The 17,910-nt window shown below is 33.1% G+C and overlaps 1 protein-coding gene and 1 long non-coding RNA gene across 2 annotated transcripts in view; one reads left to right on the plus strand and one right to left on the minus strand.

The window, feature by feature from the left end:
- Positions 1 to 3,899: 3,899 nt before the first annotated feature.
- LOC123552572 (uncharacterized) overlaps positions 3,900 to 17,910 on the minus strand; it is an 80,784-nt gene continuing 66,773 nt past the window's right edge. Inside the window, exons 5-6 of the mRNA XM_053542358.1 lie at positions 10,587 to 10,766; positions 3,900 to 4,831 (exon numbers count right to left, since the gene is read on the minus strand). Of these exons, the coding sequence (XP_053398333.1) occupies positions 4,414 to 4,831; positions 10,587 to 10,766 (598 nt within the window). The 3' untranslated portion in view covers positions 3,900 to 4,413. The remainder of the gene's footprint in view (positions 4,832 to 10,586; positions 10,767 to 17,910) is intronic.
- Positions 14,041 to 17,711, plus strand: LOC128556545 (uncharacterized). Its single transcript, XR_008370763.1, has 3 exons — positions 14,041 to 14,362; positions 15,142 to 15,238; positions 15,749 to 17,711. It is a non-coding gene; the product is annotated as an uncharacterized LOC128556545 (long non-coding RNA).

A 17,910-nucleotide genomic window follows, 5' to 3' on the forward strand; every position in this document is an offset into this window, starting at 1 on the left:
TGGATATAAACCGATATATCGTAAATACGCAGCTATTAATATCATACTCAGTCAGTTAACCTAATGTATCTACAAGTCGTACTTTTTAAGTAACAGGCGTTCAAATTTTATTAATGTGACTAAAATATTTTATGATGACCTCCTTGTATTAGAACAATATTACAAAACCAAAATGTCACGTAATTATCTGTTGTCCAAATATTTGCATCTTTTTAAAGATATTGTTTGAGTATCCACAAAATATAAATACATCAAACAGACCTTTTTTTTCGCTTTCAACAATAGCTATGTTATATGATGTCTTTTATATAAAGGTTTTCTAATTTTATGAATATTCATCGCATAAAGACAACTTCAAAATTATTTTGAGGCTGTCCAGATATTGTGCGCAATATAAAGATACAAACTACATACCGGTTTTGACAATGTTATGTTTATTTTTTTTTAAATAGTTTGACAAGTATGAGAATATCTTAGAAATTCAAATGTATTATGAAACAATAACGATTGTTAATGATATATATAGCATACTTTTTATTTGTAACTATTATTACTGTACATAATTGATGTTTTAAAGAACAAAACGGACTGCTTCAGTAGTTCCAAAAAGAAAAAAAACTGCCTTTGTTTCATGGAGATTAAGCCAAAGAAGATTTTCATGAAGTTCCTATTATATACATATTGCGAAAATCGGCCACGTTCTTTGGCCGTCATGTTTTTAGGTCAGGGTTGAAATTGGGTCACGTGGGATCAAAAACTAGATCATTAGGACAGATCAAAAGAAAATCTTGTTAACACTCTAGCGTTTAAGTTTAAATCTCACAAGAATTAGTCAGAATGTTTGTCTTGACGATCTACAGATAAACTTCAAATCTTTATCATGTAGGGTCAGAAACTAGATCATGTGATGAAATCAAAGGAAAAGCTTGTTAACACTCTAGCGGTCGCATTTATAACCAAATCGTCATGAAACCTGGTCCGAATTTTTGTATAGATGATCTCTAGGTCAACTTTGCAACTGGGTTATGCGGGGTCAATTTAGGTCAAATCAAAGGGAAAGCATGTGAACACTCTAGAGGCCACAGTCGTAATCCAAACTTTATGAAACTTAGTCAGAATGTTTGTACAGATTTTTATGTAAAGTTTGAAACTAGGTCACGTGAAGTCAAAACCTAGGTCAGCAGGCCAAAGAGGCCTATCACTTTTAGGGTCGTGATAGGGGTCTAGAAGCCTGTGGAGTTCTAGAGGCGTGGAGGATCCTGGAGGACTATTGAGTTTTAGAGGCGTGAAGTGGTAGAAGGTGGTACCTGCATCATCTTTAACTTCTCATGAACGAACTAGATTTTTGTTGTTGTTTCTGATAATTGTGACGCTAATGGTAAGAATGATGATGATAATGATAATGATCAAAAGCTAATTAAATCAGTTTATCACATGTTGTCGGAGAATTATGACATTGTAATCGTTTCAGGTATAAAAGTCGTTGTCAGGATTGATAGTAACAGGTAAAGGCTATATTTTAGTAAAGAAAAGATAGGTAAACTGCTCTATTGTTAGAATATATTGGTTGTTAGAATATATATATATATAGATAGAGAGAGAGAGAGAGAGAGAGAGAGAGAGAGAAAAAATCATCAACGAGATGCTTTCCAAACACACTGAATCCCAGAAGGGTACAAAAACAAACAACGAAAATTATAGAGTATAAGGAAATAATTTGTATGTTCAAACATTGTAATTTGTATGTTCAAACATTGTCAAACAGTTTAATTCAATTTTTTGACGCTGTTAGAACATTGGTTTTCTCATATTCTCTCTTTCTTTGTGTGTGTTTTGCGGCCTTAGTCAGCAACCAGTCCTCCAATGCCTAAATACAAATATACCAGTATCGATGTTGAGTGTCATTTCCAAAGTTTATATGCCACCAGATTACCGGCCAATCCTAGCATACTAATAGCAGACTCGGCTTGACTGAGTTTGGAGGAGACTAATGGAAAGTGCAACAGCCCTCAGGCTTAGACATTTGCTTCTTGAGAAGAAAGAGTGGTTGTTTGCGCATAATAAGTCAGTTTATTTACTACGTTCTTTCACTGATCGTTTCAAGGTTTTATTCCATTTTGTTCCTTTATGCATTTGAAATCTAGTTTTCTAATTCTGTTTTACTTTGTGTATTTGAAATCTTTAATCGTTAACAAATGAATATATTAATTGCGGTGGTATCTGTACCTGGAACTTAGACACTTCTATTTGGTTCTTCTTTTTATTACATTAACTAAATTAATAAAGTGCAGATTACATCTATGCAAGAGGCATATGCCATTTTTAACAACGCTTTCCTCTTTATTTCAATTAGGCTTTTTCTCTAAAATAAAATACCAACCTTTAAAATGCATTTTACTATTTATTTAACAATTAGATATAACATTTATATATTAAACACCTGCATTTTAGTCTATCAATATATTCAGTCTATGTAGAAAACGTCAACAAACAAAGACATAGGTCGCCGCCAGATTAGATGCTTTTATGACAAATACGGATCAGAATCAATATAACACGCCTCAACTGTTATTGTTTGATATTAAATTTCACATTTTAACAGACCAGGGTTCTTACTAATCTGATTTCCTCCGACCAACAGTCTTACCCTAAGGAAAGTTATTTTATATTTTAAATAGTCGGAACTTCCTGTACAAAATTAAAGAACGTAGTTTTATCAACTAAGCTATCAACGTAGTACAAAGCTCTAAGATTTTTTTCGAATTTAATGAAACTATTTACTTTTAAAAACTTCAAAATAAGATTGAAGTTCGGGGACTTGGCAATTGAAACATACATAAGCCATGTGATTACGTTTTCGCTAAACTTTTTGAAAGCGTAATTTGGTGTCTATTGAAAAATATCAATTTTGATGACATTTTCGCGAATAAATGTTTTTGTAATGAAAAGTTTCTTATGAAACTTTCAAAAGTTGTTAAAACAACTATTGAGCTGTCTATCAAATAGTAGATTAAAATGAATAGGTCGGTTTAATTATTTTTGACGTATTAACCCATGTTCTGTTCATGTTTTCACGATCAAGATAACATATACGGTGGCGTACATGGAACCTTCAATGATACACTAGAGTGCAATGCTATGAAGAGCGGCGTACGGTCCCGTTAAAGCTTGATCGGGCACTAGAGTTTAACCACAGACCTTTCGTAAGCAATTTGAATGGCTTCTTTATAAAACCTTTACCTAATGTTTTAAAACCGGGCACGTTTTGACCATTCAGTTAATAAATAAGAGAGTTTACAAAAGAGCCGCGCCATGAATAAAAACAACATAGTAGCTTTACCAGCAGCATGGATCCAGACCAATCTGAGCATCAGCGCAGCCTGGTCAGGATCCATGCTCTTCGCTAACAGTTTCTCTAATCCAATAGGCTTTGAAAGCGAACAGCATGGATCCTGACTAGACTGCGCGGATGAGCAGGCTGGTCTGGATCCATGCTTGTCGCAAAGCCATATTGTTGGTTTTTTTCTCATGGCGTGGCACAAAAATCTTTACTTCTTAATCCTCTCGATAAGTTATATTGTTGTAATGGAAAAATATGTATCGTGTTTAAACTAACTGACTCACATGTTAAAAGTGTTTCCCTTTTTATGTTAATCATGAATTAAAAAAGTTGTTGACGCATTTTGTGTAACGATAAAAACTAATAATATTCTTTCCAGATGTACAAAAACCGAAGACAAAAACAACATTTAAACCATTTTGATACTTGTAATCGACATATCTTTTTAACCGATATGTCAATAACATCTGATCAGAATATCGTCGAAATTCAATTTTATGATATCGTGTTAATTAAAAATATGTAAATCCTACATACAACCGTTGTGGCTAGTAGAATTATTTATTTATTTTGTTGGGTTTAACGTCGCACCGACACAATTTTAGGTCATATGGCGACTTTCCAGCTTAAATGGTGGAGGAAGACCCCAGGTGCCCCTCCGTGCACTATTTCATCACGAGCGGGCACCTGGGTAGAACCACCGACCTTCCGTAAGCCAGCTGGATGGCTTCCTCACGTGAAGAATTCTACACCCCAAATGAGGTTTCGAACCCACATCGATGAGGGGCAAATGGTTTGAAGTCAACGACTCTAACCACTCGGCCACGGAGGCCCCCGGCTAGTAGAATTAGGTTAAAAAGGTTTATAATAGTCATGTTCAAAATCTTTATATAAACTTTCATTTTATCTATTTGTGTAAGAACAAGTATAATAATATAACAACAGAGAACAAAGACCAAAGACAAAAGTGAAACAAAACTTCAAAAACTGATTCTTGTAATTTTTTTTTCATTGCAATATGTGAATTCGAAAATCAAGCCATTTCTTTAATATCTAATATGTTATAATTTTGTTTAAATTCTTTTTTGACAGTTCTGTATCCAGTATACTACTTTGGCTGCTCTGTTGTCTAGTATATCTTCAATTAAGCTGTATTCGTCATCTATTTCCAGATTGTTTTCAAGAAACTGATATGACGCAGAAAGCGACAAAAGCGTTTTAAAAACTGAACCTTTTCTTAGATGGTGCATCAGTGCTTCAACTACTGGTTTTTGAAAAACACAAATTGTTTTTAGCAAACGTTCAAGAACTTTACGCCGAGGTAAACAAGTGTTATTTGCACATTTAATACCGAAAAATGACTGGTACAGTGTCCTTTCGTTGTCGATCAACCATAGTTTTCCTTCTTGAGTATGAATTAGGTTTCGTGTAAAATTTGAAGTAATTCTTGGATGCTTACTTTTTTCGTCTGCAATATGAAGGTTGACATGCCTGTAATAAATAATGCAGAAAGTAAAGCCAACTAACAGATAGAAAAAGAGTTCCACATGAGTTAATAAACAATAAAATGCTTATCAATCAAATATTGTCCGTACAGTTTTGAAAATCGTTTATATTTACAAAAACATTTTAGCGAAAAAGATTCATTCTAATCCATAATATGCCCTACTGTATTAGCTACTGTCCCTATCTCTGAGATGCGTTTCCTAGAGAATCTTAGGACTGATGTTACAGCTAAGTACATACATAGCCGTCGCTTTTGCTTTTTACATGGCCGTCAGCCTAAAGGTTGTGAGTTTGATTCCTGTGAAATGCTAGTTCTTTTAATAATATACCAGTAAAAATGTAAGAGAGGACTAAAACTATCAATTTTAGATATACATGTATTTAATTATATATGATACTTTAAGTAAAAACTATAAGAAGTCTTTTCAGCAGCTGTAAAATAAATGTTCTTTCTTGATGTAAAACATCACAAATGATACTTGTTAGTGTTGTCCAGATTTTTTAATGTATGTTCTTTTTGTTTGTTTAAATCAGTATGGACTGGTTATAGTACGATATGTGTGGTAAACAGTTTCTTCTCCGTATAATATGCCTTCTGATTTGTTTTTTAATAACGGACAAAAATGTAAGAAACGCATGTCACAAAGACTGACATTCTAAATGTTGAAGTTTTAAGTTTGGCCACTGTTGAATATATATAAGTAAGACCAAAGTAATTGCCGTTTAATGGATTATACTAAATAGGACATAGAACAATTTATCAGTTTCAATTTTCAAATAGTTCTTTTCATATCATGCATTCTCTATATAAATTCAACCAATAAATGTGGTTTAGCTCCACTATTCTATTTTCCAAGCTTCTGCTGCACACATTGGTAGTAGTTATGTGTACAGTCAAAAAATAATAATATATGCTTTGGATTGAAATTTCATCTGATACTGATAAACAGGGTGTTACAATTACTTTTAAATTCTAGATTGTTCTTGGTTTCTCCAGAATATTCTTTTTATTCTTGATGATATTTGAAAGAAAGTTTCTTTGTGTGTTTGTGCTGTGTGCGTGTGTTGATCGCGTGCGCGTTTTAGGAAGCTGTCTTTTTAGAACGTGGCTTTTCATATTGGATTTTCTTCCTTGTTTATTCCTTGTTTATTTTTTTCTAGAACCTTCCCTGATACATAAAATACTAGCTATTTTAGAACAGTGTGGAACCTACAGTTAAAGATCTTATTGAAAACTTTCCTGTATTTCCTACAAACAAAATATTACCACTTTGGACATTTAATATATGAACAAATTACGTTAAACTGGGGATTAAAAAAAAACAACAAATAACTTTTAAGACAGAATTTATATTTTATATTCTTTTAGACATATTAAATTCAGTTGGGATTAGTGAATAATTTGGGAGAATTACTGTAAGAAGGCAGCATGCAGAGAGCATGATCCGGGTTACTAGGCTCAAGGTCAAGGCTGCATTAGGACACCAATAAAAAATTTACTTTGTGTGCGCTTTATAATCTATTTTTTTTCTAACGCCAGTTTTTACCTTATCAAGATGAAACATTAGTTCTTTACTTCAACAAAATGACACGCACAGTCCGCCGCTAGGCCCATGGTTACACTTGAAGGTCATATGTCAATTAGTTCATCTTTGTGTTTTCGCACACCTATTAATACCACATGCAAAGCAATTAACCCGAGTCGCTAAGTTTAAGAGCAAGGTCCACTCCATATCTTCTAAATCCATAAACTCAGCACAAGTTGATAACGTCATCCGGACGACATGCAGAGTTCACAAATGAGGTCACTAGGTTTAAGGTCACACTTGAAGGTCACGATCATTATCACAACAAATCACTTTCACTGTATTATGTCGCGAATGGGGTTTATAATCGCTTTTAGTGATAGCTCTAGTTTATTCAGGAGTTAAAGCCCCATAAAGTTATGTGTTTTATAAAATTTGATAAAGCTTCTACATTATTGGTGCGATGTAGTTGTGCTTATTCTACAGGTTTATGGTCGAATGAATTTAAGCTCAGTTATTTGAAGAATATATAGAGATATATTAGTCGCTCATTTGTAAGCGTCCATGTGAACATCCTGATTCAATAAAGTTTTTATAACACGCCTGGTAAACTACAGAGCTACCTCTTTAAGAGGTATACGGTTAACTGCTCTGTCGCAACTTCCGAGGTAATGCCCGTCGCGATAAAAGTACATCAACAAAGGTGAGTGTCATCATATGTTTTGCAGTTTTACAAGCACTGTATCGAATATCAAAACTCCGGGAATGGTAGGCGATGTAGATATTATTTAACTTTACAGAGAACTTTAAGTTTCCTAATTCATTCTTAATTTGTGGTCGTGGTGATGTTTACCAACAAGCTGATTTAGCAGTAAATTTGGCAATTTCGTCATGAAAGCACTTCATAGTCAAATATTTACATTTTAACTAATATTAAGAAGCAATCCGAGAAGGCGTGAGATAGCTGTAAAATAAACAATGTATTTAGAAATAAAACATGTACTGAAAATGGTTGGGGAGTGAAATTATTCACCTTTTACTGTGAGAGATAGCTCTGTCTTTTAGGAGATAGTCATGTCGCTAAGGAGATAGCTCTGTGTTGCATGAACAGAGCTCGGTATTGTTTTGATAAAGGTTTTTCATGAGGTTATCATTGTAAATTTTGGATAGTTGTACATTCTGTTAACCTTCTGGCTCAGGTGAGTTATTGTGATCGCTCGATGTCCGTCGTCCGTCGTCTGTCTGTCTCTCCGTCAACATTTAACTTGTGCATGCAATAGATGCTGTATTTTTCAATTTATCATGAAATTTAGTCAAAATGATTGTCTTGTTTAAATCTAGGTCAAGTAAGAAAATGTATTATCTGGGGTCGGAAACTAGGTCACAAGGGCTAATTAAAGAAATACCTTATCTATGCATAAGGAATTTCGATTTTACACTTTAATTTTATGAAATGTGATGAGAATGTTTGTCTGGATAAAATCTAAGATAAATTTGAATATAGGTTAACTGGACAAAAAACTAGGTCACCTGGTTAAATCAAAGGAAAGTTTTGAATATGTGACAGAGGCTGAAGTTTTTCAATTGATTTTCATGAAGTTTGGTGAGAATGATTGCCTTGATGAAATCCAGTTATCTTGGATAAAAAAACTAGGCCACTATGAAAAATGAAAGAAACAAATTGTGTTTGCAATTGGAACTGTATTTTATACCGGATCTTCATGAATTTTGATCAGAATGTTTGTCTGGATAAAATCTAGGTAAAATTGAAATATGGGTCATCTTGGATGAAAAACTAGGTCACCTGGTCATTTAAAAGAAAAACCTTCTGTATGCAGTAGGGGCTGCATGTTACACTGGGTATTCATAAAATTTAGACTGATGGCCTCTAGACTGTTCACAAGCTTATCCTTTGATCTGGCCTACTAACCTAGTTTTTGACCCCACATGATCCAGATTCAATAATAACCTAGAGATCATCAAAATAAACATTCTGACCAAGTTTCATAAATATTGATTCACAAATGTGGCCCTAGAGTGTTCACAAGGCAAATGTTGACAGACGACTCACGACGGACGCCGACGGAAGCGGGACAGGTCACAATAGCTCACCTTGACGTGTTTTTTCTCCTAATTTCTCAATTTGATGCTAATGCTCTTATGTCATAATATGACAAAATTCAAATTATAAATTAGAAGGATAATTTTACTCAAAATCTGAAGTCACGATCCTTTCGACAAACGCATCTAAACGGTTCAGATAAAAGATAAATTGATAGAAATGAAAATAGCCGAGAATATTAGAATTTCGATTATAAAGAAAGTTCTTAAATTCAGAATTCGATCACTGTAGTAATTATGTCAGTAATTGTATGTTTAATTGAGGTTCCTAATTAAATGCGTACACTAAATGCATTATGATTAGCCTCCATGTAAAGTTGTCCTATAAAATTTATATAGCTCGTAAATCAGCATGACTGTTTTAAACTTTCAGATCTTAGATTCATTAGTGCATTTGAACGTTCTTGTACAATGATGAAATCACATCGACTCTGATATTTGTACAAAGTATATTTTATTTACCGGTACGTACAAACAAACTGGTCGTGACCTCAACGAAAAGCAATTATGGTATCATTATATTCAGATATGATTGAGCAAACCTTGTAAAATCATATCTGAATATAATATAGCGTAAAAGTTAGTGTAAACAAGTATCAGAGCCGCTTCCACTAAAGTTACAGACAACCCTTGCTTTTCACAAGATAAGTTCATGCATTAATTTTTCTCTATCTGAATTATTCCTTTTTATAGAAAGTAGCACATGCCTGTTGTAAGAAAATATAGCCCGCTCGCTTAGATCAAAAGTGAAAGTGCAGATCTATTGATCATGGGCTTTGAGTTCGAACCCCCTGACTATTTTACAATGTGTTTGTAGGAAGACCTGATAGTTAGTTGCTGAGAACAAGTTAAAAAACAAGCAAAATAAATATAAGAAAATATTCAATATGTATTATACAAATGATGTATAAATATGAAAATGAGATAATTGAATTGTATCTCGTAAGTGGACATAACTACTATCCGGATACATTCAACACTGCTCAAAACTAGTAATGCATCACAGAGCTATCTCCTTAGCGACATCTCTATCTCCTTCACGACAGAGCTATCTCTCACAATAAAAAGTGAATAATTTTACTTCCCAACCATTTTCGGTACATATTTTATTTCCAAATGCATTGTATATTTTACAGCTATCTCACGCCCACTGGGTTTGCTTCTTAATATTAGTTAAAATGTAAATATTTGACAATGAAAGTGCTCTCATGACGAAATGGCCAAATTTACTGCTAAATCAGCTTGATGGTAAAATCACCACGACCACAAATTAAGAATGAATTAGGGAACGATTTTTGATATTCGATACACTGCTTGTAAAAATGCAAAAATATTTGTTGATGTTCTTTTATCGCGACTACCTTGGAAGTTGCGACAGAGCAGTTTACCGTATACCTCTTAAAGGGGTAGCTCTGTAGTTTATCAGGCGTGTATAAATTTGCCAAGTAACAGATAGCTATATATAAAAACGTAGCACAGTGTGATAAAATGATATGCACTACACATGTTTCATAAACCTTGTTATGGCCCAATATATTACACTTAACAATATTTGGTTCCGTTTTTGTTTTCTATTAGCATCTTTTGTACACATGAAAGAAGTTAATTAATGTTAGTATAAAATACCGCTAATTCAACAGTAGATATTATTCAAGTTTCCCCTTATTAAATACTTTTTAACAGACAATGATGAAATACGTATCGAAAATACGTTTCAAAAGTTGAGCAATATCGTACCTATTGACATGAGTAATTATAACGTCAAGCATTATCATACTTGTCAAAATGGGTAATTACAATTTCATGCAATATCATACCAGTCGAAATGGGCAATTAAAAAGTCAAGCAATGTCATACCAATCGAAATCGGCAATTAAAAGGTTAAGCAAAGTCAAACCTGTCGACTTAGGCAATTAAAATGCCGTGCAATATCATGCCTGTTATGATAAGGCAATAAAAATGTTGAGCAATATCTTAACTGTTGACATAGACAATTAAAAGTTTGAGCAATATCTTAACTGTCGACACTGGCAATTAAAATGTTGAGCAATATTTCAACTGTCGACACAATTAAAAATTGATAAATATCATACCTGTCGCTATGGGCAGTTAAAAAGTCAAGCAATATCATATTCCCCCACTGTACAATTTCAGCTATTCCAGCAGGAGTTCTGTCTAAAAGTTTAGAGGTATTGATTATGTTAGCAGTGATAGGTTCTCCTTTCATAAAAGCATTGTATATCAAAGGGGGGAGCCTTGTTTTCGAAAGTGAACTGTAAATAAAGAAATCATTTAGATATAAGTAATATCAAACAAATGTCTCATAAAAGATAGAAATGAATAAACTTATCGCATAGTGCGGCAATTTTCCTTTGATCTTTGCAGCATGTTATACATAGTAACACACATTATTACTACAAAACTGTGCTGATATCTTACAAAACTGTTGCGATATATATCAACACGGAAATCTCTATAGAGTTTCATAAGAAAAAAAGTGTTCCGATATATATCAGCACAGTAAAACTGTTCCGATATATATCGGAACACTTTTTCTCTATTGAGGTCCTATCAAGGGAGTATCATTTTTTCCTTTCAAAGAAAAGATGATTTTAGCTCCAATTTACAATTCACAGAGAAAGAATTGTCACAAACACCTACATTTATAAAGTAAAAGAATAAATAAACTAGAATATTTCAAAAACTTGATAGTTATTGCCAAATTCAGAAATACATGAAATATATGAAATTCTGAGATTTCTCAAATGTTTCTTTTTCTTTGATTTTTTTTACAAACAAAACAACAAGTTTTACAATATGTCTGGCCAATGAAATGCAAAGATTTAAAACCAATGCAGAAATTTGTTGGGTACTTTTATCTGGGATACACATTTTCTAAAACAGAAGTTTTAGTGTTTCAGTCAGCGAGGCGCAGAAAGGGAATCAAAATAGTAAAAATAATAATAAACAAATTTAAATGAAAATAATATATAAATTTTAATGATAAACTATGCGATAAAACAGTTATAATATGTAGTGCTCGTGTGTTACCAGGATATATCAGAGCTAGGGGTACATCTCGTTATTTTTCTCTTCACATATCTGTCTCGGCCTACCGGCCTCGACGATATGTGCAGAGAAAAATACCCTCGATGTACCCCTAGCTCTGATATATCCTGGTAACACACTCTCACACATACTATAACTATTACTTATAATATTGTAGATCATTCTTTCTTTCCATAGAATGAAAACAAAACGTGAAATGAAGAACTTCATATGCAAGAATTAAAATTTTCGTTAAGATATATAAATATATTCATAACAGTATCCCTAACAAACAAGAACACTACGTAAAAATATATCACAATAGGATACCTGATCGTTTAGTTTTAACGACGATGGTACAACTGATGAACAGATGTACGAAACGGTAACAAAATGTTTTTTGCCCTTTGTAAATTGTATGGACTGGCCCTGTTTAGACTGTATAAACTAGCCCTGTATAGAAAATGTCCTATAAACTTGCCCTGTGTAGACTAACATTATACAGACTGTATAAACTTGCCTTGTGTAGACTGACACTATATAGGCTGTATAAATTTTTCTTGTGTTGACTGACACTATATAGGCTGTAAAACCTTGCTTTGTGTAGACTGACACGATATAGACCGAATGAATTTGCCATGTGTAGACTGACACTACATAGACCGTATAAATTTGCCCTCTGTAGACTGACCATATATAGCCTTATAAAATGGACCTGTGTAGACACTTAGACTGACACAAAATAAACTATATAAATTTGTCCTGTGTAGACTGACACTAGATAGCCTGTATCAACTTGTCCTGTTTAGGTAGACCGACAATATATAGACTGTATACAATTTCCCAGTGTAGACTGACATAAGACAGCCTTATCAACTTGCCCTGTGTAGACTGACAGTATATAGCCTGTTTAAACTTGTCCCGTATAGACTGGCCATATTTAGCCTGTATGAAAGATAATAGGTAAGGGTAGATTTCTCGGAAGCACAGAGCACCAAAAACACAGCCCTAGAGCCTAGCATTTACATAGTAGGCAAACAACAAAAAGAAGCTGTAATGGAAAAATATTTCAGACGGGTTGCTTCAAACATCCAACAAGTACATATTAATTTATGCTAAAAATAGATGGAGGGGAAGGAAATGGTAAGGGGCAAAATTGGGGGAGGGGGTGAAGGAACCCGAAGGGGAAAGATGAACAAGGACGAATATACAAGGAAATGCCATGTTCTTTAATAACAGTCACACTACACTGTAAACCACAGTAGCGCAGACACTCATGTACCAAAGATAAACACACAACTACGATCAACTGAATAACATAGAAAAACGAACAAGAAACACATAAGAAAACAGTAGGGCGCCGTTATAGACTCACAAGCATACAAATGACCCACACAAGTAGGAAAAAACAATCAATTCCGGCTGCCAAAACAAGGGGGAGCCTCGAAAACTTACTCAAAGTAAAGGGGGAGGGGATGCAAAACGTAGCGTGAAAGCAAGAGAAAGGAGGGGGCAATAGGGGGAGTGAGGAGGAGGAAAAACTCTTACAACAAACAAGAAAACATACGCAACAGACAATACAAGACAACCAGTTGAAAATAGGGGCACCGCCTTGGAACGGTCAGTAACCTATATAAAGGAAACTGGGGATTTAAACGCGTTTAGGGCATGCAAACCTCGCACTTACCCTATTTTCAACAAGTTAAACAACACAATGTAAATAAAATCCCCGCTGAGAAAAGCTCTAACATTAGTGCAAAAATAACAGATATATAAGCAAAACATAAAATTAAGGTAAATCTAAGGTATAATTACACCAATGTACTCAACAACTTGTCTGAGGTCAGAGCAACAAGAGTCTAACTTTTAAGAGCACGACTAAGAAAACTGTAAGACAAAAATCAACTCCCTCCGTGCGTTGTATGTAGGATTTCTAAAGGAGAAAAGCATCGTGGAATGCTACACTTTATCAGTTATCGCACCATCAAATAGGAAAGCGTAGCAATTAACTGTAGAGGGGTCAATCACTAAACATTCACGATTTTCGCATCGTATCCTCTTTTGATAAACTTTTTAACCAATTTTACAAATATTTGATTAAAATAAGGACTATGTTTAATTTTCCGAATTTATAAACTACATCCCCATAGTATTCCGGGTGTGTAATTCAAGTTTTAAAACGTGTTTGAAGGTTCGTATTGTATTTTTCTGACAGTTCCGACGATCTGTAGTAAAATTTACTAAAAGCTTTCGTAGCTTTTGATAACGGAAACCCTGTTGAAACAATTTCTTAGTGATACGAAGATTTCTGTCATTAAAATCATCTATCTTTGAGCAAGCTCTTTCCAAACGAATAAGTTGTGAAATATAGACACCGTATGATGTTGCTCAAGGGACATCTCCATCAAGATGGGTAAAGTTGACAATTTCAAAATTAAAATCGTCCCTTTTTTCATATATGTGACGCACCATGACATTTTGGGTCCAAATTCGGCGTTACGTCATTTGAGAAAACATCGATTAAAGTTACGTCACAAAAAAAATGGTGGACGTTACCACGTGTTCGCGGCAATTAATGCATTTCTTGTTTTCAATAATACTCTACCTTGCCACAAGAAAAAAATGAAGTGACATTTATAAACATTTCCGTGTTTTGCAATTCCGTTTCTTTAAAACATTTAAATGACTGATAATTTATCGCCCTTTGAATCGACACGCCATTTGTAAACATCGAAGGTCGCGGAGAAAATGAAACTACCAAAAACAATTATTTGATGATTTATTTCGATTGTATAAAGAATGACAGTTAGCGAATCTCAAGGTAAGTAAGTATTTAAGCGATATGTAGTGTTACAAATATTATTTGAGTTCATATCGACAGTTTTGTCCGATATCTTTTCCAAAAATAGCCCGGATTTGACACTTATGACAGATTCGAGGTAGATTTAGCGCAGTTCACATTTTATTTACAAGTGTCAATATATTGTAGACTATATTTTATTTACTGAATCTGCCATGAATTCAACTTTTTTTTAAATCGAGTTTGACTCAGTAGAATCTGTATGCAAGACAATTACAGGGAGACCTTGTGACTCTGGTGCCAGACAAAATTACAACAGTCAGTCATAATGTTTCGTTACATATTAAAGTTAAAGCCCTGATCATTTTATAAATATAGCCATGCCATGAAAGTGACTGATTAAGAATAGTTGAAACACATCTATTGTCAGCTTCAACCACTAATTTCTTACATGTAATGTCAAATCAGTCCATACATAAAACTTCTACAAGGCATAAATATTGTTTTTACTTGGAAAGAGACAGTTTTTTCCAAAGCTTTTCATGTTAAATTTGCATACTGTTCACTTGGCCATTATTTCTGGATTCCTGTCCATTTTGTACTGTTCTTGGCAAGTGACTAAAAACCACTTAGTAAAATATATAAACTTTAGATACATTCTGTTTTGAAAGCCTTGCCAGGAATTCAAACCTATTACTCTTTTTATAGAAGTCTTTGTGCTAAATAGGTACTGAGCTAACTGCCCAGGGCATTTTTATCTCACATTTCAGCCTTTTTCAGTATTTTTATTCATTTTACAGATCAACCACTGAGGATTGTTTGGCTTGATGCAATGACCTTAAACAGTGAAATGATTTTCCAGGAAGGTCTATACACAACAAGCTGGATTTTATGGGGGTTTGTAAATTTCTTCATACATTTTTACACTTACTATACTGCTATTCTAAGAAAGATAAAGACATTAAAGTAGCTTAAACATAAATGATCTATTTCATTCATAACATTTTAAGAGAAATGATTTTGATTATAGACCCATTCAACAAATATGTGTAATATATTAAGAAGTGAATAAGTAATGACATACAAGAATTGAATATATCATGTATGTATTTTTTCATATTTTCAAATTATTTTACAGTATTTGTGTTTACATAAGTTTGATTGCATGAATTGTATGTCTAGTCTGTAGGAATCTTAGCTAGTTTATGTATTCTTGAAAAGCTACTTTTTCTGCATGAATACTGTAAGATTCTTGGATGAGTTTATACTTATCAAATCTGCTTTCAGTCAGCTTTTAACAAAAAGACTCTCTTAAGCTTAAAAAATGCTTTACAGTCTTATATTCTGTAACCTTATACTAATCTTATTAAAATGAAGTTCTAATGTTGATGATTTTTTGTTTTGCAGATGAAAGAATGAAACAGAAGGAATTAATATGTTCTACTGATCATCCAGCTGAAATCATGCCTGTGGAATAGAGTGCATGTCACAAATGCTGATATGAGCAAATAACTCCATATTGCACAAATAATGTCATGTTTCCTGCCCTCATGACCTGAAAAAGTTAAAAATTCTAGTTCAAATTACAAATGTGTTTCAAGAAAAAGTAAAACTTAGTCAACTGTGAGAAATATTGGGTAAAAGTAGTGTTTTGATGTCATGACAGTTGTGAAGTGGTTTGAGAAGCACTATCTAAATTGTTCTAACAATACAGAATTTAACATAAATTTTCCAAAACTGCATGCATGAAATACTAAGACATGTCTGTTGAATGAATCCTGGTTGTTTCAAAACTACAACATGTGTGACATTAAAGCACAACCTTTGGAGGAAACATTTTTACAATAAAAACTGCCTTGCCAGTGTGAATGTAGGAAGGAGTTTTCCAGAAATGGCAGAAAACTACCAATATAGCAGAAAATATTTGTTACTGGCTGAATATAATATATTTTATTTCAAGAATTAATCATGGTAATCCATGGTTATAATTGTGTTAAAAGATATTTTTACATGACATGACCTTTGCAGAAATAGCTATTTTTTTGCAAAACATTGTGAATTGCCATGGTAACAGAAATTTGACTTAAATATAGATTTGTTCGATTATGTAGACAGCATGTGTCTTCTTTATATTCTGCTAATCAGACTATGTTCTGCAAGAAAATATCTTTTATGTGTAACCATCAACAAAACATGTCATAACACAAATCTGTCATACAGTGGCAGAGCTGTAATGCAGGTAGGCATATCAGGAAAATATGTAGTTCTGAAAGACAAGTTATATTACATAAAATGATGTTTGTTTTTTATAAATGATCATAATTGACCAGTTGTGGTGTAAAACAAATGTATACTGAACAGATGCTAAATGAATGTTCTGATTCTTTCTGGAAAATTTACAAAAAACTACTATTTTAAGAAAATAGTGTATTGTTGCCATGGTAACATTAATTTAACTTTTAAATTATTTTGGATATCATTATATGTAAACAACATCTTTCTTGTTTATATGTTATATATGTTAAGCTGTATTATGTTAGTGAATATATTTTCATATGTAATAATTGCATCAACAAAGCACTATGTTATTACACAAGCCTGCCTTAAAATGGCAATAGTTGTAACTGAGAGAGGTGTATCTGAAAATTATGTATTTCTCAAACCATATTACATTAATTTTCACGGAATGATGTCTACTCTCTTACTTTTAAATAAGAAAACAGACAGCTTTTGATGTAAATATATGGAAAAACACTTCCAATATTCAATTTATTACAAAGAAATTGCCAAAAATGTTAGTATTTTTGTAAGGAAATACCACATTGTTGCCATGGTAATGTTAGTATTTTTGTAAGAAAATACCACATCGTTGCCATGGTAATGATTCACTGATCAGTAATCTAAGTCTTTTGAAATTTTAGCAAACTCACAGTTGATAATAACAGTCTAATAATTATATTTTCTTGCCTGATATTCTTTCTTACTGTTTAATAGATAAAGTGTCTATAATAATAAGATTAATGTCCTAGTTTTTGGGATGTTGTCTAATTTGATGTCAAATAAATTCTGTATCTTGTTCAAAAGAATGTCATAAAACAGTTGTCTGTAAACTGTTAGCACACTAGAAAAAGTTAATTGTGTATTTATTTCACATTCTATGTAATTTATTGCCAGATTCATCAAAAAACTGTTAAAAAAGAGGTTAAACAACAGTGTTGCTATAGAAACGATTTTTAGAACACAAATATTTTTATACTACATGAAAGAAAGAGACAAAAAGAAATACATTCCATTAATTGCATGTTGCTTTTGTTATTTTATCATGTATTTTATCTTGATATTATTAAAATATGGTGTCATTATTAAGATATACTGCCTCAATTTTGATACAGTTAGACAAAAACATGGTGTCCGAAAAGTGGTAATATCTCCATGACAACGACTGATTTTTGTTGTCAAATTGAAGATTTTTACTCAGAACGGGTCAGTCTGTCAGATTAGCCCAAAACCCCATTTTTGACCAAAATTGCATTTGGACCCAAAATCTCATGCTCTGTCACATATTTTCG

This window comes from Mercenaria mercenaria, chromosome 4 (assembly GCF_021730395.1).
Source record: "Mercenaria mercenaria strain notata chromosome 4, MADL_Memer_1, whole genome shotgun sequence".
NCBI lineage: Eukaryota > Metazoa > Mollusca > Bivalvia > Venerida > Veneridae > Mercenaria > Mercenaria mercenaria.